This window comes from Alligator mississippiensis, chromosome 4 (assembly GCF_030867095.1).
Source record: "Alligator mississippiensis isolate rAllMis1 chromosome 4, rAllMis1, whole genome shotgun sequence".
NCBI lineage: Eukaryota > Metazoa > Chordata > Crocodylia > Alligatoridae > Alligator > Alligator mississippiensis.
Genome location: NC_081827.1, coordinates 153849336 through 153872212, shown reverse-complemented (window position 1 = coordinate 153872212; position 22877 = coordinate 153849336). Strand labels below are relative to the sequence as shown.

General features: G+C 44.7%; 1 protein-coding gene across 3 annotated transcripts in view; it reads right to left on the bottom strand.

Moving 5' to 3' along the window:
* The window catches only part of CASP2 (caspase 2), a 62695-nt gene that overhangs the window by 27389 nt on the left and 12429 nt on the right, over positions 1–22877 (bottom strand). The window contains exons 4-10 of one of the 3 annotated variants that reach the window (XM_014609222.3): positions 22207–22301; positions 21216–21392; positions 9128–9256; positions 8795–8885; positions 4038–4187; positions 3766–3875; positions 314–3010 (exon numbers count right to left, since the gene is read on the bottom strand). In XM_014609222.3, coding sequence (XP_014464708.1) covers positions 2876–3010; positions 3766–3875; positions 4038–4187; positions 8795–8885; positions 9128–9256; positions 21216–21392; positions 22207–22301 — 887 coding nt within the window. In that variant the 3' untranslated portion in view covers positions 314–2875. Of the gene's footprint in view, positions 1–313; positions 3011–3765; positions 3876–4037; positions 4188–8615; positions 8678–8794; positions 8886–9127; positions 9257–21215; positions 21393–22206; positions 22302–22877 lie in introns of those variants that run through there. The other 2 variants (XM_059726824.1, XM_019500556.2) reach the window with 2 other exon arrangements.

The following is a 22877-nucleotide window of genomic DNA, read 5'->3' as shown; positions in this document are numbered from 1 at the left end:
ATTACTTTAAGCATAGTCAATTATTGATAACACATCTTTAATGAAAGATTGTTTCCCAAAATACACACTCCCTCTCCCCTCACACACTAAGCAACAGTGGAAAGAAGTCTACACTGTATCAAAATTATAGTTCCTCTGCTGGACACCTGTAGGCAGTAACCAAACAACAAGGAAGCATCACTTTAGACAACCCCTGGGCACAAACATGAAGAAGGTTGCTTGTAATCATGTTCATAATACTATTTATGCATAACCCACACTTTGAGGTAAGCAACAAAAGCAGCAGCTTCTCCAGCTGGGACACAAAGCACAATTAACCAAATAAGATCTCTTTATTTTGGCACCATAGGCAGTAAATAAAAATATACAAAAATATGTATGAAAGTGGCAGTGACACAGACCTTGTGCAGCCCTAAAGAAGTTCCCTGTAGCAGAAAGGAGAACTATATCAAATACACTGTACAATACTGCATTATTTCTGGGAGAGTACTTAGAAAAAATCTGTTACATCAAAGGAGGAAGAAGAATAGCAACCTACTGCTTGCTATTTTGGCTGGAGGATAAGAGGCCAATTGGCAGACAAGGTCCTTGCTGTTCTGCCCCTCAGCTATTTCAAGGTAAATAAGATGCATGCCAAATCCCTCTGAGATGAAAGAGTACAGTTTCCATACTTGCTAGGCAGAGTAAGGAGGAAGGAAGCCTCCAGATATATCTGCCTCTTCACACTTTGTGTGTCCACCTACACTTTAAAAGAATACAAATAAATACAGAGTAACTTTTTTTTTTAAGTTCCTGGACAAATGTGAACACAAGCTGAAAGGCATCTAACAAGTTGCTGTGGAGTGCAGAAGATACAGACTCAGGTATATAGACCCTAATCCAGCACTTGTGTTGGGGTTTGCCCTGAAGTACAGGGCAAGCATCTTTACACACGCTCTGGGGGAGGGGGTAGAGGGTGGTTGTGGGGAAGTGCTTTAATTAGAGTGCCTCTTGGGAGCCGCTCTAATTAAAAGTGCCTGCAGTCTCGTGTATTCAGCATCCTGTGCTTCAAAATGGTGGCAGGGCACTTTAGTTAAAACTCGTTAGCATGTTTCAGCAGGCTTGGTGGCTCATGTATTCAGTGTCCCCGTGCTTTAAAATGATGGCAGGTGCATTTCAATTAAAGCTCGTTCAACGAGCTTTAATTGAAGTGCTCCCACCACCATTCTGAAGCACAGAGACACTGAATACATGAGGCACCAAGGCTGCCGAAGCATGTTAATTAGCATGCTCGAGCAGGCTCGATTAATCAAGTCTGATCTGACACGCTGTAATTACAGTGCATCAGAGCAGGCGTCCCACATGTTTACAGGCACCCAAAGGGTGTAAAATGGCCTTTTATCTACACTGTCACACCCCAGGACATCTTCTGAAGTGGAAGATAATGAAGGGCAAAAATTACAGTACTTAAGAAGAGAATGCATAGATAGTTTCCAAGCAGTGGCAGATTAGGCCAATGTTTCCCAACCCTTTCCAGCCCAAGGCACACTTACATCAATAACAATTTTCCACGGTACACCTGTTAAGGCATTCCCCATCCTTATACCTATTGTAGCTCATCACCATGGGAAAATTCCTCAGCACACCTTTTGTGCCATGGCGCACTGGTTGGGAAACACTGGATTAGGCCACTGTCTCTCCAGCTAGCCAGCTGTGGTGACACTTGGCAGTTATTTTAACAATTAAAGTAAATAACCCAAGATGCCTCAAACGAAAGAGCAAAGCTCATTTAGAAAAGATAGCCCTGGTTCTGAAATGTTGTCCTTTTTAATTTAGAAGAGATGAAAATCCCATGTGACAAAATAACCCAGGCGATGTCTTAGTTTAGATGATGAGGGCAGCTCTTTCTTTACAAAGAAGAAAATTACATGTTTTAATATATGCTGAGGAATCTATCAGTATGGCACAATTTAGAGACTCTTCAGAAATCCTAGTCAAGTGGTTGAATGGTCAAAAAAGCCACAAGAAATAAATCACCTGTTATAACCAAATGTAGCAAAGCTGTTCTCCCCATACACTAGCTCAGGGGCGAGCAATTATTTTAGGTGGAGGGCCACTTACTGAGTTGTGGCAAGCCATCGGGGGCTGCATGGGGAAGATAAATATTACATTTTAAAAAATTTTTAGGGGCCCCGCGGGCTGGACACAATGGCCTGGTGGGCCGCATCTGGCCCACGGGCAGCATTTTGCCTACCTAGGCACTAGCTCATATCTCGGACTAAGAAGGGAAGAGAGGCTAGAGCTCCTCATCAAAAAGCTGCTTCTGAAATAGATTTCAAAGACTACCACCTTCATATTTAAAGTCCTCGTCAAAATTTTTTTTCCTGATAACCTGAGTTTTGGTGCATAATTCCCTTCTGGCTACAGACAAATAAATTGACACAAGCTATCAGAGACACATTTTTAACAGAGAAGATGCAGGTTAAAACTGGGTGACTATAGAAACAAAATCTTCACCATGGATTTACAACAGTGACTTCATTAAGCTGGGAGACCTTTTCTCCCACTAAAAAGGAGATGGGGATCCTTCAGTATCCTTTATAGCTTCTGATTCTGCTGCATGGGAAACTGGGCAAAAGGACATTTTCATTTTTAAAAAGGCATAAAAAATACACAGTATTGTAGAAAATTAAAAACAAACAGACACAACTTTTTCAAAATGTACATGAATAGCCTGTTCCAGAACACCCTAACCAGAGAACTCTCCTAACAAGCTAGAAAGGGACACTTCTTGTTTGGGCACCTACAGCACAGGTCATGACTAACAATAACATGATGTGGCCATCTGTCCCTGTGAAGCAACTTTGGCAGTACAACCCTCTGAAGAACAGCAAGATTAATTCCCAGGGAGATAGCCTGGAAACAGGTAAAGATCCCGGCAGAGTGTGCTACAGTACTCAGACATCTCCTTACAGCGATGAAATTCTGTGCCTGGGGCATAACCTTCTCGGTGCTTAATCATTCTATTCACCTAAGAGGGAGAAAAAACTATTGAGAGATTTAACAAGCAAACGAACAAAAACAACACAGAGCTAAGGAAAAGTGTCGCCCCTGAGATGTAAATCATACAAGCCCCAACACAGAAATCAAAGTTTGCACTCTCTCTCTCACTCTCTCTTATACACACAATTAAGGCAGCAGAAAGAATTAGTTTGAAGAGCTATCACAATACAGCCTAGTAGGAATTCTGTACAGAATAGTACACAAAAGCAATAGCTGTAGGGGGTCCTATTCTATACATTCCTAATCCTCTACTAATATGGTATAACTATTCCATAGGGCCCACTGGGCTACTGGAAGATGCAAGATGAGGACAGGGATAAGGCAGGGGTTCCCAAACAGTGGCACGCATACCCCTGGCAGTACACAAGACCCCTCTGGGGTGGGGGGTATGCAAGAGAAATGGCGGAACGGCAGATTTAATTTTCATTATAATTGTCATTTAAGGGGTTAAAACATATGCTAGTAGGGGTACACAGGCAGCTGGTAAATCTGGAAGGGAGTATGCAATAAGATAGAGTTTGGGAACTGAACTGCCATCTGCTACCAGTCCTGCAGATCTGGCCTAGGAGGAGCACTGAGGCCTTACCTGGCCTACAGCGAGTTTGACACCTCCAGTATAAATATCTGTTTAGCGTGTAGCATAGCCCCTAAACCATCAAGAAGCATAAGACACTGCAGAAACCAGGCATATATGAAAGAGGGGAAGAAAGGTGCCTCTCTCACCTTCACCAGCATGTCAGCCACGTGAGTATTATGGGAATCCTCAGCAAATACAGAGGTGAGAGCCTCAATATACCATGACCCACGCTTGGTGTTCCGCATGGCAGCTGTGCCTGAGAACAGAAAAGGTGTCAGCTCAAGGTTAAAGCCAGATAACATGGAGAATTCAGGATAAGAGAAACCCTAGCAGATGCACAGAGGGAGACTACAGGAGCCCAAGGGTTGGCATCAAGCACCTGCAAGCAGTTGACAACATCACAGGCTTATCCCCATACCTTTTAAACAGGCATATCCGCAAATCATGTCAGAGCACGTGGGCAAACGCAACCGGGGATTCTCTTCCTTGTTTGCATCACTTTCCTCATAGCCTGGAGAATCAGAGCGTTCTTTCCCATCCCTTTGATCCACTCCCCGGTCAGTCTCATCTGGAAAGGGGGAAAGAAACAAGTTGAGAAATAAGTCACTCTTAACCATGTTTTTCAGCCTCCCAGAACTTCCAGAGCCAATCTAGTAACAATTTTCTTTGTCCGGGACCCAATCTCTCAGCTGCTGGTGCAAAAAAGGATTTTCCTCTACAACAGAGGCCTTCTGTACCAACTCTTTAAATCTCATACGGAAATAGCTTTGTTACAATATTCAAATGCTCACTCGATTGTACTTTAAGCAAATTTTAACTGCTGCAATATGGCACTCACTAAAACCGTAGTTTTAGATTACCCCTGATGATAATATCCTATTTACTGTCTACATAGTACAGTAGAGAGCACTTAGGCTAGAGTGTTCAAATTGTAATCAAAACCTTAACTCCTGCCCTCAATCCCAGAACAAGATGTTTCTGTTAAAAGTTTATAAAGTTGATGGGTCTGAGATGAAATCCATCTATAGAATAGATGCAATCAGGAATAATCAGCATTGGTTTTACACAGGTTGTCTATACAAATAACAGAAATTAGATTTTTATTTTTTTTAATTCAGTTGAGATCAGTGATGCTCAAGCTTTTTTGCCCCACAGGCCAGGTAAGTGGTCCAGGGCTGGTCTACAGCCAAAGGAAACCCCATGGGCCCTCAAGCTCTCAGCTGGCCACTGTACACTGGGATGGGGCCCTGGGGCCCAACACAGTCCCTGCACACTGGGATTGGATGCCCAATGCGGAGCACAGGGCATGGGGCTTCTCACAGGTCCAGAAATTTCAAAGTGGGGGAGCAGTGGCACTACTCCCTTGCTGCCAAATTTCCAGATTTGTGGGAAGCCCTATAAGCCAAATGTCATTGCACCAGGGACGAGATCTAGCCCGCAAGCCAGGGGTTGAGCACCCCTGGTTTACATGCATCACAGATGCCAGAAAGAGCTAATGTACTGCTCACTACCCTGGAATCAGCTTTGTAAGGACTTGTACATTTGAAGCCACCTACTCGAAGTATTTTTCCCCCTCCTCACACTGATCTAAACATGATGGGCAAAGAAGAAAAAAAAGTGGTGGATTTTTTAAATTCTTTATATGTATGGAGACTTGGTTCTCTTTCCCAGAAGTTTCCATGGCTCCTGCTTTTTTTCCTATTTTACAAATTGCACTGGCAGGAATTTTAGAATGACAGTCTATTTCTGTAATTTGAATCGGTCTGATGTCCGTCTAGTCCCATACCTGACTATGGCCAATACCAAATGCTTCAAAGAAGATGCAAGGACTCTGAGGTTGGCAAATGAGGATGTTCTGCCCCCTACATGAAATTTTCATGCCAGTTGCTAATATTTAGAAATTGCCTTAAACCCTAAAATGGCATTTAATAGCCTTTCCACAATTTGTTAGCACCGTTATGATGGCTTTGAATAATTCCCAGTATAAGTAACTGTACAATCTCCATATCAATCCAAGTTCCTGGTGACTGAAAAAAAATCTTCCAATAAGAATGAGTACTAGTCTTGTTATGCATGAAAAATAAACATTCCTCGTTTGGTCTTAAATTCTTTATCTTTGTGTCACTGTGCCCCTCTGTCTTATGTTGTGGTGAGACTGGGAGACAATTTCTCACTCTAGCTTGTCCCAACTATTATTGTACATCTATTTATCCTGTTCCTTCTACACTTATTTTTGAAGTAACAATACATATCTTTTTAGTTCCTCCCAAGCACTTTTCCAAGCCCTTTTTCATTCTATCACTGTCGTTTTGGAGTGTCTTTCAGACAGTGACCAATACTTCACATATCGCATTTATCACTGATTTACTGCAAGTCATTATAATACAACAGACAAGGAAGATGTCCTGAAGAAAAATATACTGTATTTGAAAGCTTGTCCCAGCCTAACTTAACTGTTCTGTTGGTCCATTAAAACATACGATCCACTAAAATCTTTGCCTCTAAATTTCATGGACCATCACTTCAACACTACAATATTATCCATAATTTTTTTCACCTTATTCTGTATACAAACTACCATCTCATTTGCTTTTTGACCACAAATGCATATTAAACAAAAGCTCCTTTAATGTATATAGTTAATTTAGAACCATGCAGGATGCACATAATTTATATTTTCCCCTCCAGATACAATGTTATGCATTTACCAACATGAAATGTCATTTGGCATCAAGTCATTTGCCTATTCACCCAGTTTGTTTGGTTCTCTCTGGTCCCAACTAAACTAACTGTTGTTTGCACCTTTTGCCACCCACCTCACTTCTCACCCTTTTCCAGATTACTACCATATTGAAAACAAAACTTCAGACAAAACCTTGAAGCTCCTATTCTTACCCCATTACCATGTGGTATCTCCATCCTTGGAAGTTTTTAATAGCAGGTTAGATAAGCACTTGGACAACATGGGTTAGATGGAGAAAATCCTGCCTTGAGCAGGGAGCTGCACTGGATTACTTTCTGAAGTTCCTTCCAGCTGTAATTTTTCTAGGAAAAAATTGACCACTGTACTTTGTTCCTGTCTGTGAAGCTGTCTTTGATCCACAAGACTTTGCCTCTCACCTTGAAACAGATTCATAGTATTTTGTGGCGGACCTAGGTAAAAGGCTGTTTGAAAGTCTAAATAAATTATATTAATCAACTTCCCCCTATCCACTACCTTAATGACATGTTCAAAAATTGAAACAGAAGAGCAAGACAGTATTTATTTGAAGAATTTATCTTCTAGGGGCTCTGTTGTTCTGCTTTTAATTATTGTTTCAGACAATTTGCTTCTACAAATGTATTTAAGTCCTTTATAAAAATAGTATTATAGAATCATAGAAAAGTAGGGATGGGAGGAACCCAGAGAAGTAGGGCTGGATCTAGTCCCACCTCCTCTTTGAGACATCTGAACTATGCTTAAGAGAGCTAAGGAATAGGACTATACCCCACTGTTACCAAGGAAGACAAAACCCACAAAGAGTCTATGCCAATCTGACCACGTGGCATAAAATTTCTCTCCAATTCCAAATGTGGCAATGCAAATAGATGCAACCTCTAATACACTCCAGTTCTGTAAAGCTGTTAAAGAGCATATTTTTTTGCAGCCCAGTTAACAAATATTTAAAACTAGGGATTTCAAAAATATAGTCCATGGTGCCTCTTTATTCAAACTACTGGGCTACCAGAGGGCACTGAAGTCGGACCCTTTGGTTGAGCAATGAACTTGGTCCCATACACTCTTGCTGCCCCTGTCAGGCTCTGTGTTCCAGCTGCTACTGGACACTGCACCTTTCCCACTCCCTTCCCTACTAGACCCTGAGCTCCTGCTACTGCCCTTGCCATAGTGGCCACTGAGTCTGGTTCCATCCCAGGGCCTCAAGTGAGTTTGAAACCCTGCTTTAAACTGATGCTGACCTTTCTTCCAACTGTTAAGCAGATGCTTACAATGCCAACAAGAGCCAGAAAAAGAGGATTTACACAGATTAAAATGCTTTTTTTTTTTGATCGTTCAGATTTCATTCCCTTGTGTGCTGTAAATGCACTAATCCCACCAACTCTACATTTCCTCAAGCAAGAGCAAAGAGAAAGAAAGATTAAGTAAAATAAGAGAGCCTTCAGGACTTTGCCACACCATAAATACTGTACATACTTTTAACTTCATTTGCAGACTGCCAAGCTGCATTTTTACTTTTAGGAGCACCTGTTGGTAATGGGGAAAGCTACATTCACGCAAAAATTGTTACTGTAAATATTCTGCAAAAGTGCTACAATAATCAAATCAAGTCCTCAAAGTCTCCCATACATGTATTTTAAACACTACTGAAGTCTAGCTAAGTTTTTTCAGAGACTAACATTTTTCTAAATTTCAGTTAAACACTTAACCAACTCAAAACCAGTTCAATAAAATGCACCTTTTTGCCCAAGTAAAAACCACAAAGATTTAGTACAAGTGGAAAACTTGTGAGGAAGCTACCCCTCCTTCACAGTTGCTTACAGAAACTAGAATGGATAGATATTTCAGGCTCCAACACAGAAAAACAGCTTGCATAACAGATGGCTTAGAAAAGCTGTTTTGTCTCAGCAGCAGTGCCAAAAAAGAAGCAAGCATTTACAAAGAATGGGTTAAGGCAGAAGTAAATCTACATACTGTATAGCCATGTTAGAGTTTCAAAGATGACAAAAGATAAATAGCATGGAGATAAAGTGCAATATGGACAAAGGAGAGCTACAAGATTAAAAGGAAATGGAAAAATAGGTACCAAGAGAAGATAACAAATGTGAGTGGTGAAAGGAAAGTGCTCCAGAGAGAGGTGTGAGTCTGGAAGCCAGCAAGAAAGTTAGGGCAAGAGAAAGCCTGAAGCTGGGGCAGGACATGATAGAGCTCCCCATTCCCATGGTGCTGTGGGGTCTGTGATTCAATGTACACACCCCATGCAGAGTGAAAGACACTTACAGAGCAACAGAGGCTGTGGCAGCAGCAAGGCAGAGGGAGATGAATGTGGGTTCCGCTTACACCTGAGAGAAGCAAAGAGGAGAGTTGACAGGAAGTTGGGTGCAAGGGTGTATGCATGTGAAAGTCAGCCTTCATGGGGTGTCACGTACTTAGCCCTTGTCATCCCTGGCATCACTCACCTCCCCGACAGGCCTGAATAAAGAACATTTTAGGCTTATTCTGGAGGTTCAGGCAGTTCGCGTTGTCAAAAAGCCTGAAAACTTCCTGCAACTAGGAAAAAAAAGAAAGGAGCTTAGTAGTTTCCCCCTTCAATACTATGCTAACATCACATCCTCCTAACCTCACATCTCCCATTCACTCTACCTATTTTCATATCTCTTACATGAGACTCCTCCAGTATGATAGGAGCTTCAAACCTCTTTGCAAATGTTCCCACCCTGTCCAACGCTTTCTTCTCAGTGCAACTTCCCAAAGCCAAATATTGAGGGTTCATTCAGAAAAAAGGAAAGTACCTGCAGTAATTTGCCATCGATTCCATAGACCCCACCCTCCACACCATGCGAGAGTAGGGCTACAATGCAGGAATCCACTTCCTGGTGAGTTGGCTTCTGAGAAAATTTCTGTAATGTCTCCTGCATCTCCTGAGGAAAGAAAATACACTCAGTGATACTAAGAGCCATGTGTGCATCAAGGAAAAGGGGGTCAGAAATAGCAGGCAGCAAGGCCCAGACACTGAGGGGAAAGCCAAGCAAATCATAAACAGAACTGGGGGGAGGAAGGAAAGAGAAAGAAGTGTTTTGCGTTTAAAGAACAAAATAGTGTTATTACCTTGCATCAAGGGGTGGGGGGGAAGGGAGGTGGCTGAGAAAGTAGCAAGGTCCCAAATACTGAAGAGAAATACAAAGACAAGCAAATCACAAATCAAATACAAAAGGGGGGGGGGAAAATAGGGGTTTTGCTTTAAATGAACAAAAAAATACTGTTATTTCCTTGTCATCTTTCATTTCAAAGATCTCAAAATATTTTGTAGACCATATACAGTAAACAGGAGTTCAACAGCTATAGAAATTTAAGCAACTTAGTCATGGGACACAAAATACTTAAGAGAATATATTCAGCAGGATTCAGGAAAAGAAACGAATGATTCTATAGCCATACCAGACAGGAAATTTTTGGCTGACAGAATACATTTACCTAAACTGAAGTCTGGCCACAACAGTAGAGAAGCTCAAACTCTAAATGCTATATTAATTACAGGTACTCAGATACTATGGTAAGGGACATGGTGTAACTATTTGTGATAGATCTTTAGTAATCATTAGCAGATAAGCCCTTAAAATTTCTTATAAAGATTATGGATGCAGTACAATAGCACCCATTCAGCTTGCAGAACTCTGTTCCAATTCAGAGTAGAAAAGGACTCTTACTGAATTAGGAACAAAGAACAAATTTGCAAAGGGAGACATGTCTACCACAAGTTTCTTGGCACACAAAAATGCAATGCCAAAAGCATAAGACAGGAATTTAGGAAGCCTGGATTTTGTAAGCTTTTAAGGGTGCAGGCAGCAAACATTCTGAAGTATAAAAGGGCTTCAAACAAAGCAGGGTGGGGAGCTGTCAAGTGCAGCTCTGTAGTCCCAGTCTTTGGAGGGGGGGTGGGGGGGGCGGTGGGCTGAGGCTTTGCTCCCCCCATGGAGGAGAGGGGAGGTTTGGGGATGGGAGAGAAGCCAATATCAGCAAGCACACTTCCACATCCATTCTCCTAGGGCATCACCCTCCCTACTGGAAATAGGACAACAGGGGGAAGTACATGGGAACCCGGGGCTGGATAACTGAAACCTTGATTTAAGAGGGTAGAAGGCAGAGGGAGTGGGGAGGAAGGTGTATAGTTTACCAGTTCTAACAAAGTGCTTGGCACCTAGGGGTGGGAATGGCAACAGCCCCAAAGCAGTGGGGGGCGGGGAAGAAGAGGGTAAGAGAAACACTGCACTGAGGGATGCCTGGAAGACTGACCTACCAGAGGCAAACACTCATACACTGGTCATTTGAAACATTTAAGTCTGTCTGCAGCAAGACAGCAGTTCCCAAATTAGTACTGATCCTAACCTCACCTACAGTCAGATAATCTATGCAATGTCATGCATATGTTCGCCACTGTTTGTGTGCCCACAATTAACAGGGCAGGGACTTGCCACGCTCCACCTGCTCCATGGTAACTGCTGCTTCTGCCTGCTCTTAAATCCATGGTGAGAATTAAACTGGGGCCCTCTACATTGATGGAGATGTATTTAAGTTGCCCTGGTTTATTTTTTCACTCAGCACAGTCAACACAAGCACAGTTACAGTGCAGAGTACTTGATAGTAAATTTGCTCCCCCTAGCTCCCCTTCAGGCATACGGTATTTCTGCACCTGCAATTACCTTGCAGTAAGTGAAAATAAATTAAATCTACTTAGACTGTTACATCCAAAGTTAAGATGCTCTGGTTTAACTCTTATGGCAGAAGATAATGAAAATAGAGGAAGAGTTACTGCAAATACAGTAGAGCAGTGGTAGCAAGCTGGGGGTGCTGCAGATGATCACTCCCCTCCAAGACAGGACAATATCAAAAAGGGAGAGGAAGAAAGAAAGAAGATGGGGGCACGAAGGGCTATAGACACGGGCAGATCTAAGATATTTAAAAGGGAGGGGGGGTACAAGATGGTATGGTTTATCATCCCATAAAACACAACTCATGCTTTTCTCCAGGTAAAAAGAAAGTAGCAGCTTTGCTACTATGCTAGGTGCCTAGGGCTATATTATTCAGTTTAATACTTGTTTTTGCTTCAGTCTAAGTTTATTGGAATGACTCAAAAACAGCCTGCAGGGCTGTGAAAAAGGAGCTATATTATGGGGAGTAGCTAACAGACAACAGAATTGTAGAAGAAAGGCTAGCTTCATTAGTGGAACATCAAGACCATTTAAAAGGAGAGAGGGCAATTTACACCTGTGGAGTGAAGAGTTTAGAAGGAAATCAGGTAGATTTTAATGAGCCATGAATTCAATTGTTCTTTGAGTAGATGGATTAGACCAAATGAGTAGTTGGAAAAGAGTTCTTGGCAAGCTTTCCGGCACAGTCACCCTTCTTCAGGCGTAGGGATTCTCTGCTGTTCTCAGACTCCAAGAAATAAGAGAAGCTAAAAGTGTGGCAGGGTGGCAGTGAAAATGTAAACAGCTAGCAATTAGAAAGGCAAAGGGTAAAGCAGAGAGGTAAAGCAGAGGGGGGAGGGGAAGAGAGCAGGGGAAAAGAAAAAAAAAAGGCTGAAGGGAGACATTGTAGTCATAGAATATACTGTAGAAAAGAGGCTGTCAGTGAAAACAGGAAAGCAGGACTGAGAGAAGTTCAAAGTGTGAGAGGATGTAGTGAAAATATACATAGGTAGAAAGGAGAAACAAAAGGTAAAGCAGGGGAGAGGTGGAAGAAAGCAGGGGAAAAGAAAGGTTGTAATGCGTCATAGAACTACCTGGGGCACACTTCTCACAGGACAATCACTCCCTCTCCGATCTCTCAGTTCTAATCCACAAAGGGAACTTACAAAACACCTTCTGTAGACGAGCCTACGAACTTCACGTCATAAATCTACTGGATACAAAAAATCATGGACTCAATACAGACATTGGTTTTATGACACATTAAAACATGCCTAACATCTGATTCACCAAGTACCTTGACAGCACCTCTTACATTCTTTTCCTCCATGTCTTCTCCTGTCCCTCACTTTTCTGCCCTTTGTCTCCCTGATTTACTACTACTTCCTTCTTGAGAGCCTCTTTCTGTAATATTTCTCTTTGGCCTTTCTTTTCCCCTGCTTTACCTTTTCTTTCTCCTTTTTACCTATTTATATTTTCACTACAGCCTCTCACACTTTGAACTTCTCTCAGTCCTGTTTTCCTGATCTCCTACTATTTTTTCCCCTGCTTTCTTCCCCTTCCCTCTCTGCTTTACCTTATGTCTTTCTAATTTCTACCCATTTACATTTTCACTGACATCCTGCCACACTTTTAGCTTCTCTCATTTCTTGGAGTCTGACAGCAGCAGAGAATCCCTAATGCCTAAAGAAGGTGACTGTACCTGAAAGCTTGCCAACAACTTTTTTTCCCCAACTACTCAGTTGGTCTAATAGAAGATATCACATCTACTCAAAGAACCTTGCCTGCCTATGTCCTGAGACCAACACGACCACAACCAAAAACCCAGGATGAATTCAATTTACCCTCCTAACACTGCCTGAACAGAAAGACTGCTGCTGCTGCCACTGCTAGGAAGTTGGTTTTAAACTTTGGGTGCAGCAGGAATCAAAAGGGGGCAGGGTATAAAACTACACCAGTGCACCCCTCCTGGATCCACCCCGGATACAGATGGTATCTGCAACAGCACAGGGCAGGGAAGGGAATGTGCCAAGCTGAGCTGCTCGTCACTAATCTCCCACTTGGAGACCAGATCCAGCCCAGAGGGCCACTGGGTTCAGCAAAGATGAGGCAGAATATGAGATTTAACCATGCTTAGCTGCTCCCCATAAAAACTATGTTTGCTTGTTGTTACCCTAGAGTGTGACAGACAGATCATAGTATTTTACTGGTGATACTTCTGGTTTAAATAGTTGTTACAGTAATGTTGTATGCCTCAGTTCCCTGACTGACTTGTATACCAGGGAAGAATGGGTTAATGTCAATCTAAATTAGACCTCTAAGTGAAGACAGGGCTTTGACCCAGGGTGGAAAGAGTCTCCAAATGACAGGGATGAGCTGTGCCACAATGCCTCATGGCCAGGGATCCTGGTTTTCTCTGCTTAAAAAAAAAAAAAAATTACAAGTTTTCCAATTTAAAAAAATCCTAAAATACAAGTTTGAGCTCCCTCTGCCCCATGCGCTCACCGGGATGTAGGTCAAGCTGAAGCTGTCCCCTCTGCTGCTTTGTGGCAATGAGCAGCCCTGCTATGCTGGTGCCCCTCACTCCCAAATCACAGCCCTGCCAGCATGACTCACACCCCTCTGCCCTGCCACTGCCAGCCCTGCTGGCATGATCTGCAGGCAGAGCTGGCCTTATGGGTGGACAGTGAGGACAACCGCCCAGGGCACTGAGGTATGGAGGAGGGGTGCGGTGTCACAGTACCCCAGGGCAAGGCCCTGCCTCAGTTCAGGTGGGGGCAGAGGAGGCAGCAAGTTGGGGGTGCCCCTCATTCCCAACCCATAGGCCCTAACCCCCCATCCCACCCTGCCAGAGTGCCCCAGACCCCTACTATGTGGGACAGGGGGTGTGTGGGGCTTTCTGGAGCTTGGCCCCTACCCTGACAATGCAGGGCTGGTCCAGATTCACCAAAGCTTGGCCCCTGATGGCCTAGACTGGCCCAATACCATCAGGGCCATATGCCAAGCTCTGGGGTGCCCAGACCACTCCTGTGCCATTGGAGGGGGGGGGGGGGGAGGGGGGGGGAGGGGGCTGATGGCGTGGGGCTGGTCCAGGCAATCAAGGGCCAAACTCTGGGAAGTCCGAACTGACCCTGTGCCATCAGGGGTCCCCGCAATGGCACGGAGGCGGTTTAGGCACAGCCACTGGCAACACATTGGGAGAGGGGAATGGGGAGGGGGCACATGCCACCCCTACATTTATGCCAGGTGTGGGGTATGCGGCTGCAGCCTGGCTGGAACAGCAGACTCTGTGCTGCTGCTGCCATCGGGAGCCCCAAGCTGTCACTGAAGGGACCCGCCGTCACTGCCACAGCTGGGCAGCAGCCCCAGCCCCCAACTCTGCCCCAAGGGTTTCTGGCCTGGCATGCAGTGGTTCAGCGTCAGTTCTCACACCAAGTTACTGCTGCCGGAAGCCACAACTGCCACAGCTGGGCAGCGCCTCCAACCCCAGCCCAAGCCACAGTGGGACGAGGCAGCATGCCTGAAGACAAGGCAGCCCACAGCATGGGACAGGGTCTTCGCTGGAGGCTAGAGGCAGCGCTCTGCTAGCCTCAGCACTCCTGGAGCTGTCACACTGCCGCCATCACCACTACCACCTCCACACAGGTAAGAGAAACTGCCTGTCCACCCCTACCCTTAGCAGGGCTGGGTCCCAGCGTGGGGATGCTTCCTGGGTTCCCTAAGAACACCCACAGACCACTCCACACTTCTCCAGCCCCCACCCACACACCCCTGCCAGCTCTCCCTGCAGGCTCCACCACCCCCCCACCCCCCACCAGGCAGCGTGACCCTCACAAGACCCACAGGGCCAACCCCCAGCCATGCTGGTGCCCCTCATTCCCATCCCCTCCCAGTCCTGCCAAAGGGAGCCTCCCAGCTGCCCCCACTCCATAGCCCTGGGAGCTGGGGGCCCCCTCCGGACCTGGCAGCAAGGTGGGAGGGGGCGGGGGACTGTGGCTCAGAGTGAGGGGCATCAGCAAGGCTGGGGGGCTGTGGCTTGGGAATGAGGGGCAATGGCATGGGTAGGGCACCGGAATAATTGGGGCTGCTCAGCACCACAAAGCAGTGGCAGGGGACAGACGCATCCTGGTGAATAAAGGGACCAATGAGAGCTCTTATTTTCCATGATAAAGAACCCAAAATCAAACAGCAACATTTATAGGTATTTAGTATTTATCTTATTATAGTGATTGAAGCATTGGTAGGCTTCCAAATTGGGGTGTGCATGTCTTGAGAGAGAACAGTCAGCGCTGTTTATGTGAGTGGGACTTTGCCCAAGAAGAGCTGCCTGCTTTGCTGTATGATACTTCAGGCACCAGAAATCATAATCATCAATAATCAACTATCCTTTGATATGGGGATGATGTCTGCCAGGAGGGGATTACTAGTGAGTTTTAAGGTGGCTGAGGAGTCCAATCTGTGCTTTGCAAGTTCTTCCACAGATATGAAAAGTAGTGCCGGGGGGGGGGGGAGGAGGAGGGAGGCACAGCTGTTCACCTGGATGTTGTGCGCTTTCCTTCTTCCTCTACCATTCCTTGGCTTCCTGAACAAGACTGTTCTCTTTCAAGTGGGCTGTAGCTTTATGTATGGTGCAGCAACATTGAGACCTGTTACCAGCCAGCACTTCCCAGTTTGTAGGGTTGATGCCACCCTTCTTAAGGTATGCTTTCAGAGTGTCCTTGTAGGATTTCCTCTACCCTTTGATGGTCCTCTTACCAGGACCAAATTGAGAAGGTGACTTGCCTCGGCAGACGAGTGTCAGCTATCCACACACAGCAGCCGGCCCAGTGGTGTTTATGTACCGTGATCTTTGCCTCAATGCTGGTTACGTTAGCTGCAAAGAGGATGCTGGCATTGGTGCAGTAATCTCTCCATCTAATGTGAAGAATCTTCCTGAGGCAACACTAATGAAACCATTCCAGGCGCTTAAGATGGCTTTACAATGTCATTCATATCTCACCCCCGTAGAGGAGCGCGGGGATAACCACTACACTGAAGACCAGGATCATAAGTTTCCATCTGCAGATCTCAGTCAAAGACACAGAGAAACAGCTTTCCAAAGGATACACTAGCACAGTGAATCATATGTTCGATTTCTACGTTCACACTGACTGGGAGAGGAAACTGCCAAAGCATGGGAAATGCTCAATGTTTTCCAGGGGTTCTCCACCAATGGTAATTTGTGGGGGCAAGTGGACAGCTTGTTCTGGGGTAAGCTGATAGAGCACATTGGTCTTCACAATGTTAAGGGAGTATCCCAGGCTGTGATAGGCACCTGAGAAAAGATCAAGAGTGAACTGCAGATTGGTCTCAGTGTGCACGGGGATAACACAGTCATCAGCATACTGAAGGTCGGTGGATGCCAGTCTTGGCAACTTTCATTTTTCTGTGAAGACGCTGCAAGTTGAAAAGCTGACCATCCACTCAATACTCAATCCCAATTCTGGGAAAAAGGCAGTCACAGATGAGAATCTCAATCACAGCAAGACAGATGGAGGAAAGGGTAGGGGCAGTGATGCAGCCCTGCTTGACACCAGTACGGCTGGTAAGTGTCTCTGATCCATTGCAAAGGACTGTGGCTGTCATCCCATCATGAAGGAGCCTGAGAACACTGACGAACTTCAGTGGACAACCAAACCTACCCAGCACCTTCCCTAAGGCTTCACATCTGATGGAGTTAAAGGCCTTGGTTAGGTCAATTATTGTTATAAACAGCTCCTGGTGTTGCTCTCTTACTTTCTCCTGGATCTGTCATGCAACAGAAATCATGTAGGTGGTACTCCATGATGGTCTAAAGCCACACTGAGATTCTGGAAAGACTGCTTCAGCAGGGGGAAAGAGGCAATTCAGAAGGATGAGAATAAGAATCTTCCTGGTAATAGAGTGGAGGGCAATGCCTCAGTAGTTCCCACACACTGACGTGTTTGTCCCCTTTCTTGAACATGGTCACAATGTTGGCATTCTTTAAGTCATGTGGAACTTCCTTATTAACACATATTTTGATGAGAAGTTGGTAAAATTTTTCAAAGATGCTAGGGTTGGAAGGGACCTCAAAGGATCTGAGTCCAATCCCCTGCCAGTGGCAGGAAAAAGTGCTGGGGTCATGTGACCCCAGCCAGGTGCTTGTCCAGTCTCCTCTTGAAGATCCCTAAGGTAGGGGAGAGCACCACCTCCCTTGGAAGCCTGTTCCAGATTCTAGCAACCCTAACCATGAAGTTCTTCCTGATGTCCAACCTAAATCTACTCTATCAGCTTGTGGCCATTGTTCCTGGTTATTCCAAGGGGTGCCCTGGTAAACAGAGCATCTCCTATTCTCTGCTGCCCCCCAATGGTGAATTTGTATACTGCCACATATCCCCCCCCCAGCCTTCTCTTGCGGAGGCTGAAAAGGTCCAGGTCCCCTCAGCCTTTCCTCATAAGGCCTTCCCTGCAGGCCTCTAACCATATGAGTGACCCTCCTTTGGACCCTCTCAAGGGTGTCCAGATCCTTCTTGAATTGCGGCGCCCAGAATTGGACACAGTACTCCTAGCTGCGGCCTGACCAGTGCTGCACAGAGGGGAAGCATCACCTCCTTGGACCTCTTCGTGATGCACCTATGAATGCATGACAAAGTGCAGTTAGCTCTGCTAATTATTCCATCACATTGATGACTCATATTACTGAGTGTGTTGAGGGATGGACTCAATGGTGACAGCTAAGACCTCAAATTCATGGTTGAGTAGAGTCCTGGAGTGCTCTTTCCAGCACTGCTTGAATACATTGTCCGTGAGAAAGATGGAACCATCCTGTGACCACAAAGGGGTTGGGCCTTTGGAACATGGTCTATGGATGGTTTTTATTGCTTGAAAGAAGCTTTTCATGTCATGTTGATCAGTAAAACACTGGATCTCCATGGCCTTTGCTTGCCACCACTGGTTCTTGATGTCCTGTAGCTTCCTTTGAACTACAGTTTTGAGCTGATGGCAAGCCTCCTGCTTTTGCTGGTTGGAGGGTTCATTTTGCCAATTGCAGAACACAGCTCTCTTCTGACGGATAAGTGCTAGAATTTACTCATTATTTTAACCATCATCAAGATTGGTTTGACAAACGGAGTATCCAATTGATTCAGCACATGTCATGTGAATAACATTCTTAAGCTCCTACCAATGTGCCTGGCTGTCCTTGATGACATGACGTAGGTCAGAGAGCCTCTCAGTAAGGTATCTTCACATATAGCTTGGCCTTGGAATGCCCTGATGTTAAATCTTTTCTGTGTTCCTTTTGGTTGTTTACAGTGTTGTGGTGCAAGCTGCATGTCCATGATTGATCCAAATAAGCCGTAGTCCATCCAGCACTCATCTGCACCTCTCAGAACTTAGATGATATGGACATCAATATGATCACAAGCTCCAAGAATAATGTAGTCAAGAAAGTGCCAGTGATTGGAGAGTGAATGTTTCCAAGTGGTCTTATATTTGTCACTCTGTCTGAAGATGGTATTCATGATGAGCAAGTCATGCTCTGCACATTTGCTGAGGAGAAGGATAACACTGGAATGGACTTTCCCCACGTGCTCTTTCCAATGATGGCACTCCAGAGTTTAGTGTCACTGAACTCTTGCAATGAAGTTATCCATGAGGATGAGCTTGTCTTCTCTGGCAGTGGCAGTCAGGACTGTGTCAAGACCACAGTAGAACTGTTACTTGTCGACTTCTTCACCATCACATGCGGGGGCGTATGCACTGATGACCATAGCATACTGGTTGTTACTGAGCTTGAGACGGAGAGTCATAAAGCATTCATTAATGGGAGTTCTGAAAGCTGACTGAATCTTGTTCTTGATGGCAAAGCCAACCCCATAAATAAGCCTCTGTTCAGGTGACTTTCCTTTCCAAAATAGGTGTAGCCACTTCCTTCTTTCAGCTGGCCTTCATCTGCCCAGTGGATCCTGTTTAGGGCAGTAATATTGAAGTCATATCTTCCAAGTTCTCTAGTTACTATGGCAGCTCTTCTTTCAGGAGACACACTGTTCAGGGAATCCACAAGAGTGCAGACATTCCACGTGGCGAGCTTCAGTACTTTATTTTGTTGGTTTCAGCCACAAGTAGAGCAATCCCACTGGATGCTGCAGTCCAGCCAGGGGAGGTTTGAGACAGCCTATATTTAGGGCACATTTTCTAGCCCCTTCCCCAGTCACAGTGAGCAGAAGGGATCTTGAAGAGGACTGCTCAGTCGTGGCTGCAGCTGCTGAACTGTACTTCTGTCTCAGTAAGTGCAAAATGACCATCACAAGACTGCTACTTAAATGCAGATTTGTGACTAGGGACTCCCAGAAATCATTGTTCCTGTCTCCACCACCACTCATCCGTCATTGCAGGGCTTGGTTTGTGGGAGATGTTAACATCCCTGGCAGAGGTTTGCATGTGACATCTTTTAATGTGGGAAAGCCAGTGCACAAGAAACAGCCACATGAACTTGGCAGGAAAGAGCCCTGAACCCAGTGGCAAGGATGTCCAAGACAACCAAAGACCTCCGTCCCGTTGCAGCCCTCATCCGCCTTCACAACCACAGAGAACCAGCAGGTCTTCAAGTATGCCTGTTCTGCTGTTGGGATCTTCAGGAGCTTGGATCATGCTTAGTCTGGGACCAAATCTCAGATCTGTTTGCCAGGGGAGACCCTACCCGGAGTACAAGACTCAAGACTACATGGCTCTAATGGTCGTTGGAACACAAGCTTCTCCACCATGACAAGGTTATGGTCCAAGGTGTCAGAAATATTAAGTGGTGGCTGGAAGCCAAGGCTGGGGGATTTTAACCAAGGTATGTTGATGCTCCTCTGGGACTTAAAAACTAGGCCTTTGCTCCTCCCTTCAGGATCAGACTGACTGCCATACTCAGAATCATGGAAGAAAATTGACACCATGGTTATACTGGCATGGATTGGAGGGAGGGGTTGCTTTCCTCTGTTAGGGGAGAAGGTATGGTCCTTTTCCTTGGATCTTTCAAGTTCATTTTAACAAACTGCTTCCCATCCTTGCAGTGGCAGGACAGAGTATCTCTGTCTCTGCTTTGCCTATGCCAAGTTAAGGTGTTCTTGTTTTTCAGAAATTATCTAGTAATTGCACAAGAGTTGTTTGTGCAGTTTTGCCTGGAACAGGCCAGACAGACACTTGTATAGAATGGTTGAGATAGGAATAATCCTGCCTGGAGCAAGGGGATGGGCTAGAAGAGGTCCCTACCAGCTCTACTTTCCTATGATTCAAAGACAAATGTAAGATGTAACATCTAAAAGAAAAAAAACCAAACCAAATGCACAGATTCAGAATGGGAGATAACTGGCTAAGGAGGATCACTGCCTAGAAGGATCCAGGGGTTTTGGTGGATCACAGCTTATCATAAGCCAGCAGAGTTTCATAGATGTTAGGGGCTGGAAGGGACCTTACAGAGCATCAGGTCCAGTCCCCTGCACCATGAAAACTCACACACAGCATCGATCCTTCACATCCAAAGTCATGAAGTCAACAAAAAAGGAAATGTAAAATTTTGGGCTGCATTAACAAAAGCACTTGAAGACAAGAGATAATAAATAGTACCATTATTTGACAATGGTTAGGCCTCATTGAGTAGTGTGTGCTGCCCCAGCATCTGTATTTTTAAAAAGATATCAAGAAACAGAAGAGGATCCAGAGGTGAGCAAATATGAAGGGGTTAGAGCACAAGCCATACGAGGAAAGGTTGAGAACAAGTAGTACTTACTTTGGAGAAAAGGAGATTAAAGCAGTACATAATAGTGGTTTTTAAATATTTGAAAGGACACTATATAAAGAGGAAGAATTACTCTTCTCACCTGCTGTAGTTTTACATTCACTATTGTAAGTCTTGCTGTCTGGCAATATAGGAGTTAGATTAAATCTCAGAATAAATTCCTTTACTGTCAATACAATAGGAAAGTGAAGTAAACTACCCAAGGAAATTGATGAATCTCCTTCACTGCAAGTTTTCAAGAGGCTGAATAAACATTTGTCTCGAATAACATACAAATAATGCATCCTGCATTCATGCAGTGAGTTGGACTACGTGACAGTTGAGGTCCCTTCCAAACCTACGATTCTGCTACTCTAGAATGGCTATAAATTCCCAGCCCCACTTTCAGACCAGGGACCTCCTATTTACCTGTGCACTTTGATCATGATGAACAGTCACCTTATACCCAAGGCACTCAAAAAGCTTCTCCAGAGCAGCACAGTCAACGTCACCACCTGAACGGAACTCCAGGTCCTTCTCACCATTGAAATGCACATTGCTGAGTACAAGCGCTAGGCCCCGAGGGTCTGATGTCAACTTGTATGCCTGTGAAGAACAGAGAAGGGACACACATTGTACTTCCTTCCCTACACAGGCTGAGACTACCACAATGAAAGTACCAATTATTAATTTTTATTTTTTTTTAAGTGTGCAAAACTTTTGAGGTGCAACAGAAATGGTAATACAGAGAAAACCCCTTGCAACTTAGGAACATTCTGCATGGGAATGACTACACAGTTTAGGTGACGGGTATCTAAATACAAACTGATCACGGCAGGGGATTAGGAATGTCCATTACTTCTCTTACAAGATTAGTAATTAATCCTGACTCGATTCTCACTCATCTAAGGAGCTGTTGCCTCTTGTCCAGCTGAGAGAGAACCAAAGCGACCAAGACTGATAAATGAATCAGTAAGCAAGAATGGGGAGCCCCAAAATCTTAAAAAACTTATTTGAGGAATGTATATGTGAGCAAGGACAATGTTCTGCACTATTGTTCTGCATACATTCTGCCCACATTCCAAGATAACTGGAGGAAAAGAGAATAAGACTGGGAGACCCGTCCAAAGACATTCCTGGTGAACAAAACCAGAGGCTTAAGTTTGCAACAATAGTTGAACCTGAGCTGGAGTTTTCTAACACCACTAGTAAGATTCACATCAAGGAAAACACCCGAAACATCTGGCAACACCTGAGAATATCTGGCAGAATATACACCCACATCCCAGAAAGGTAGTTTGCCACTTCCTCCTCTGCCACTAACCCTGGTAGTGAAATGGTTTCTCTTCAGCTCACCTATCCAAACATCCCACCTCTTGTGAATGAGAATCTCTTTCTTCCATCCTTATAAAACACTCACCAAGCGCTGATGAGTCCGATAAAATTCTGGAGTGCAGGCCCTCACTTGAGGGTAAGGGGGACCATCTCCATTATCAAGGGAATGTTCAAATGGCTCTGTGCAAGAAATATACAGATGAACAAACAAACACTTATCATAAGGTATCTGTCTTTGGCATTATTCAAGTCCCAAACAAACATTTATTGAAGAACCACGTTAGTTAAGTTTCATTCATTTTAACACCCTAAAGCCAGACCACTTTTGGGTACTCAGGTCAGATCTGGTGATCCAATTAATAAAAATTACTTTTTCCTCCTGTTTACTATGGAGAGCCAAAATGTTTACCTTTCCTTCAGTTATTACACTCATGCAGAATCTGCTAATTATTCAAGTCTAGAAACACAGGTGAACAAAGGCAAACTACAAAAAATATTTAGGTGCTGAAACTGTTGGGTTCAGTTAAGACAGGGGTGGGCAATTATTTAGGCTGGAGGGCCACTTAGGGAGTTTTGGTGAGCTGCTGCAGGCTGGGTCAGCACCCACTGCCCGCAACAGCTCACCACAACTCCCTACGTGGTAGATTACTAGACCTGAGAGCAGATCACAGCTCTGCCCCGGGCCCCGGCCCCATGCTGTTACTGCCTGGCCATACCTGCCCTAGCATCTCTTTGGAGACCAGCCTTTTCAAAATT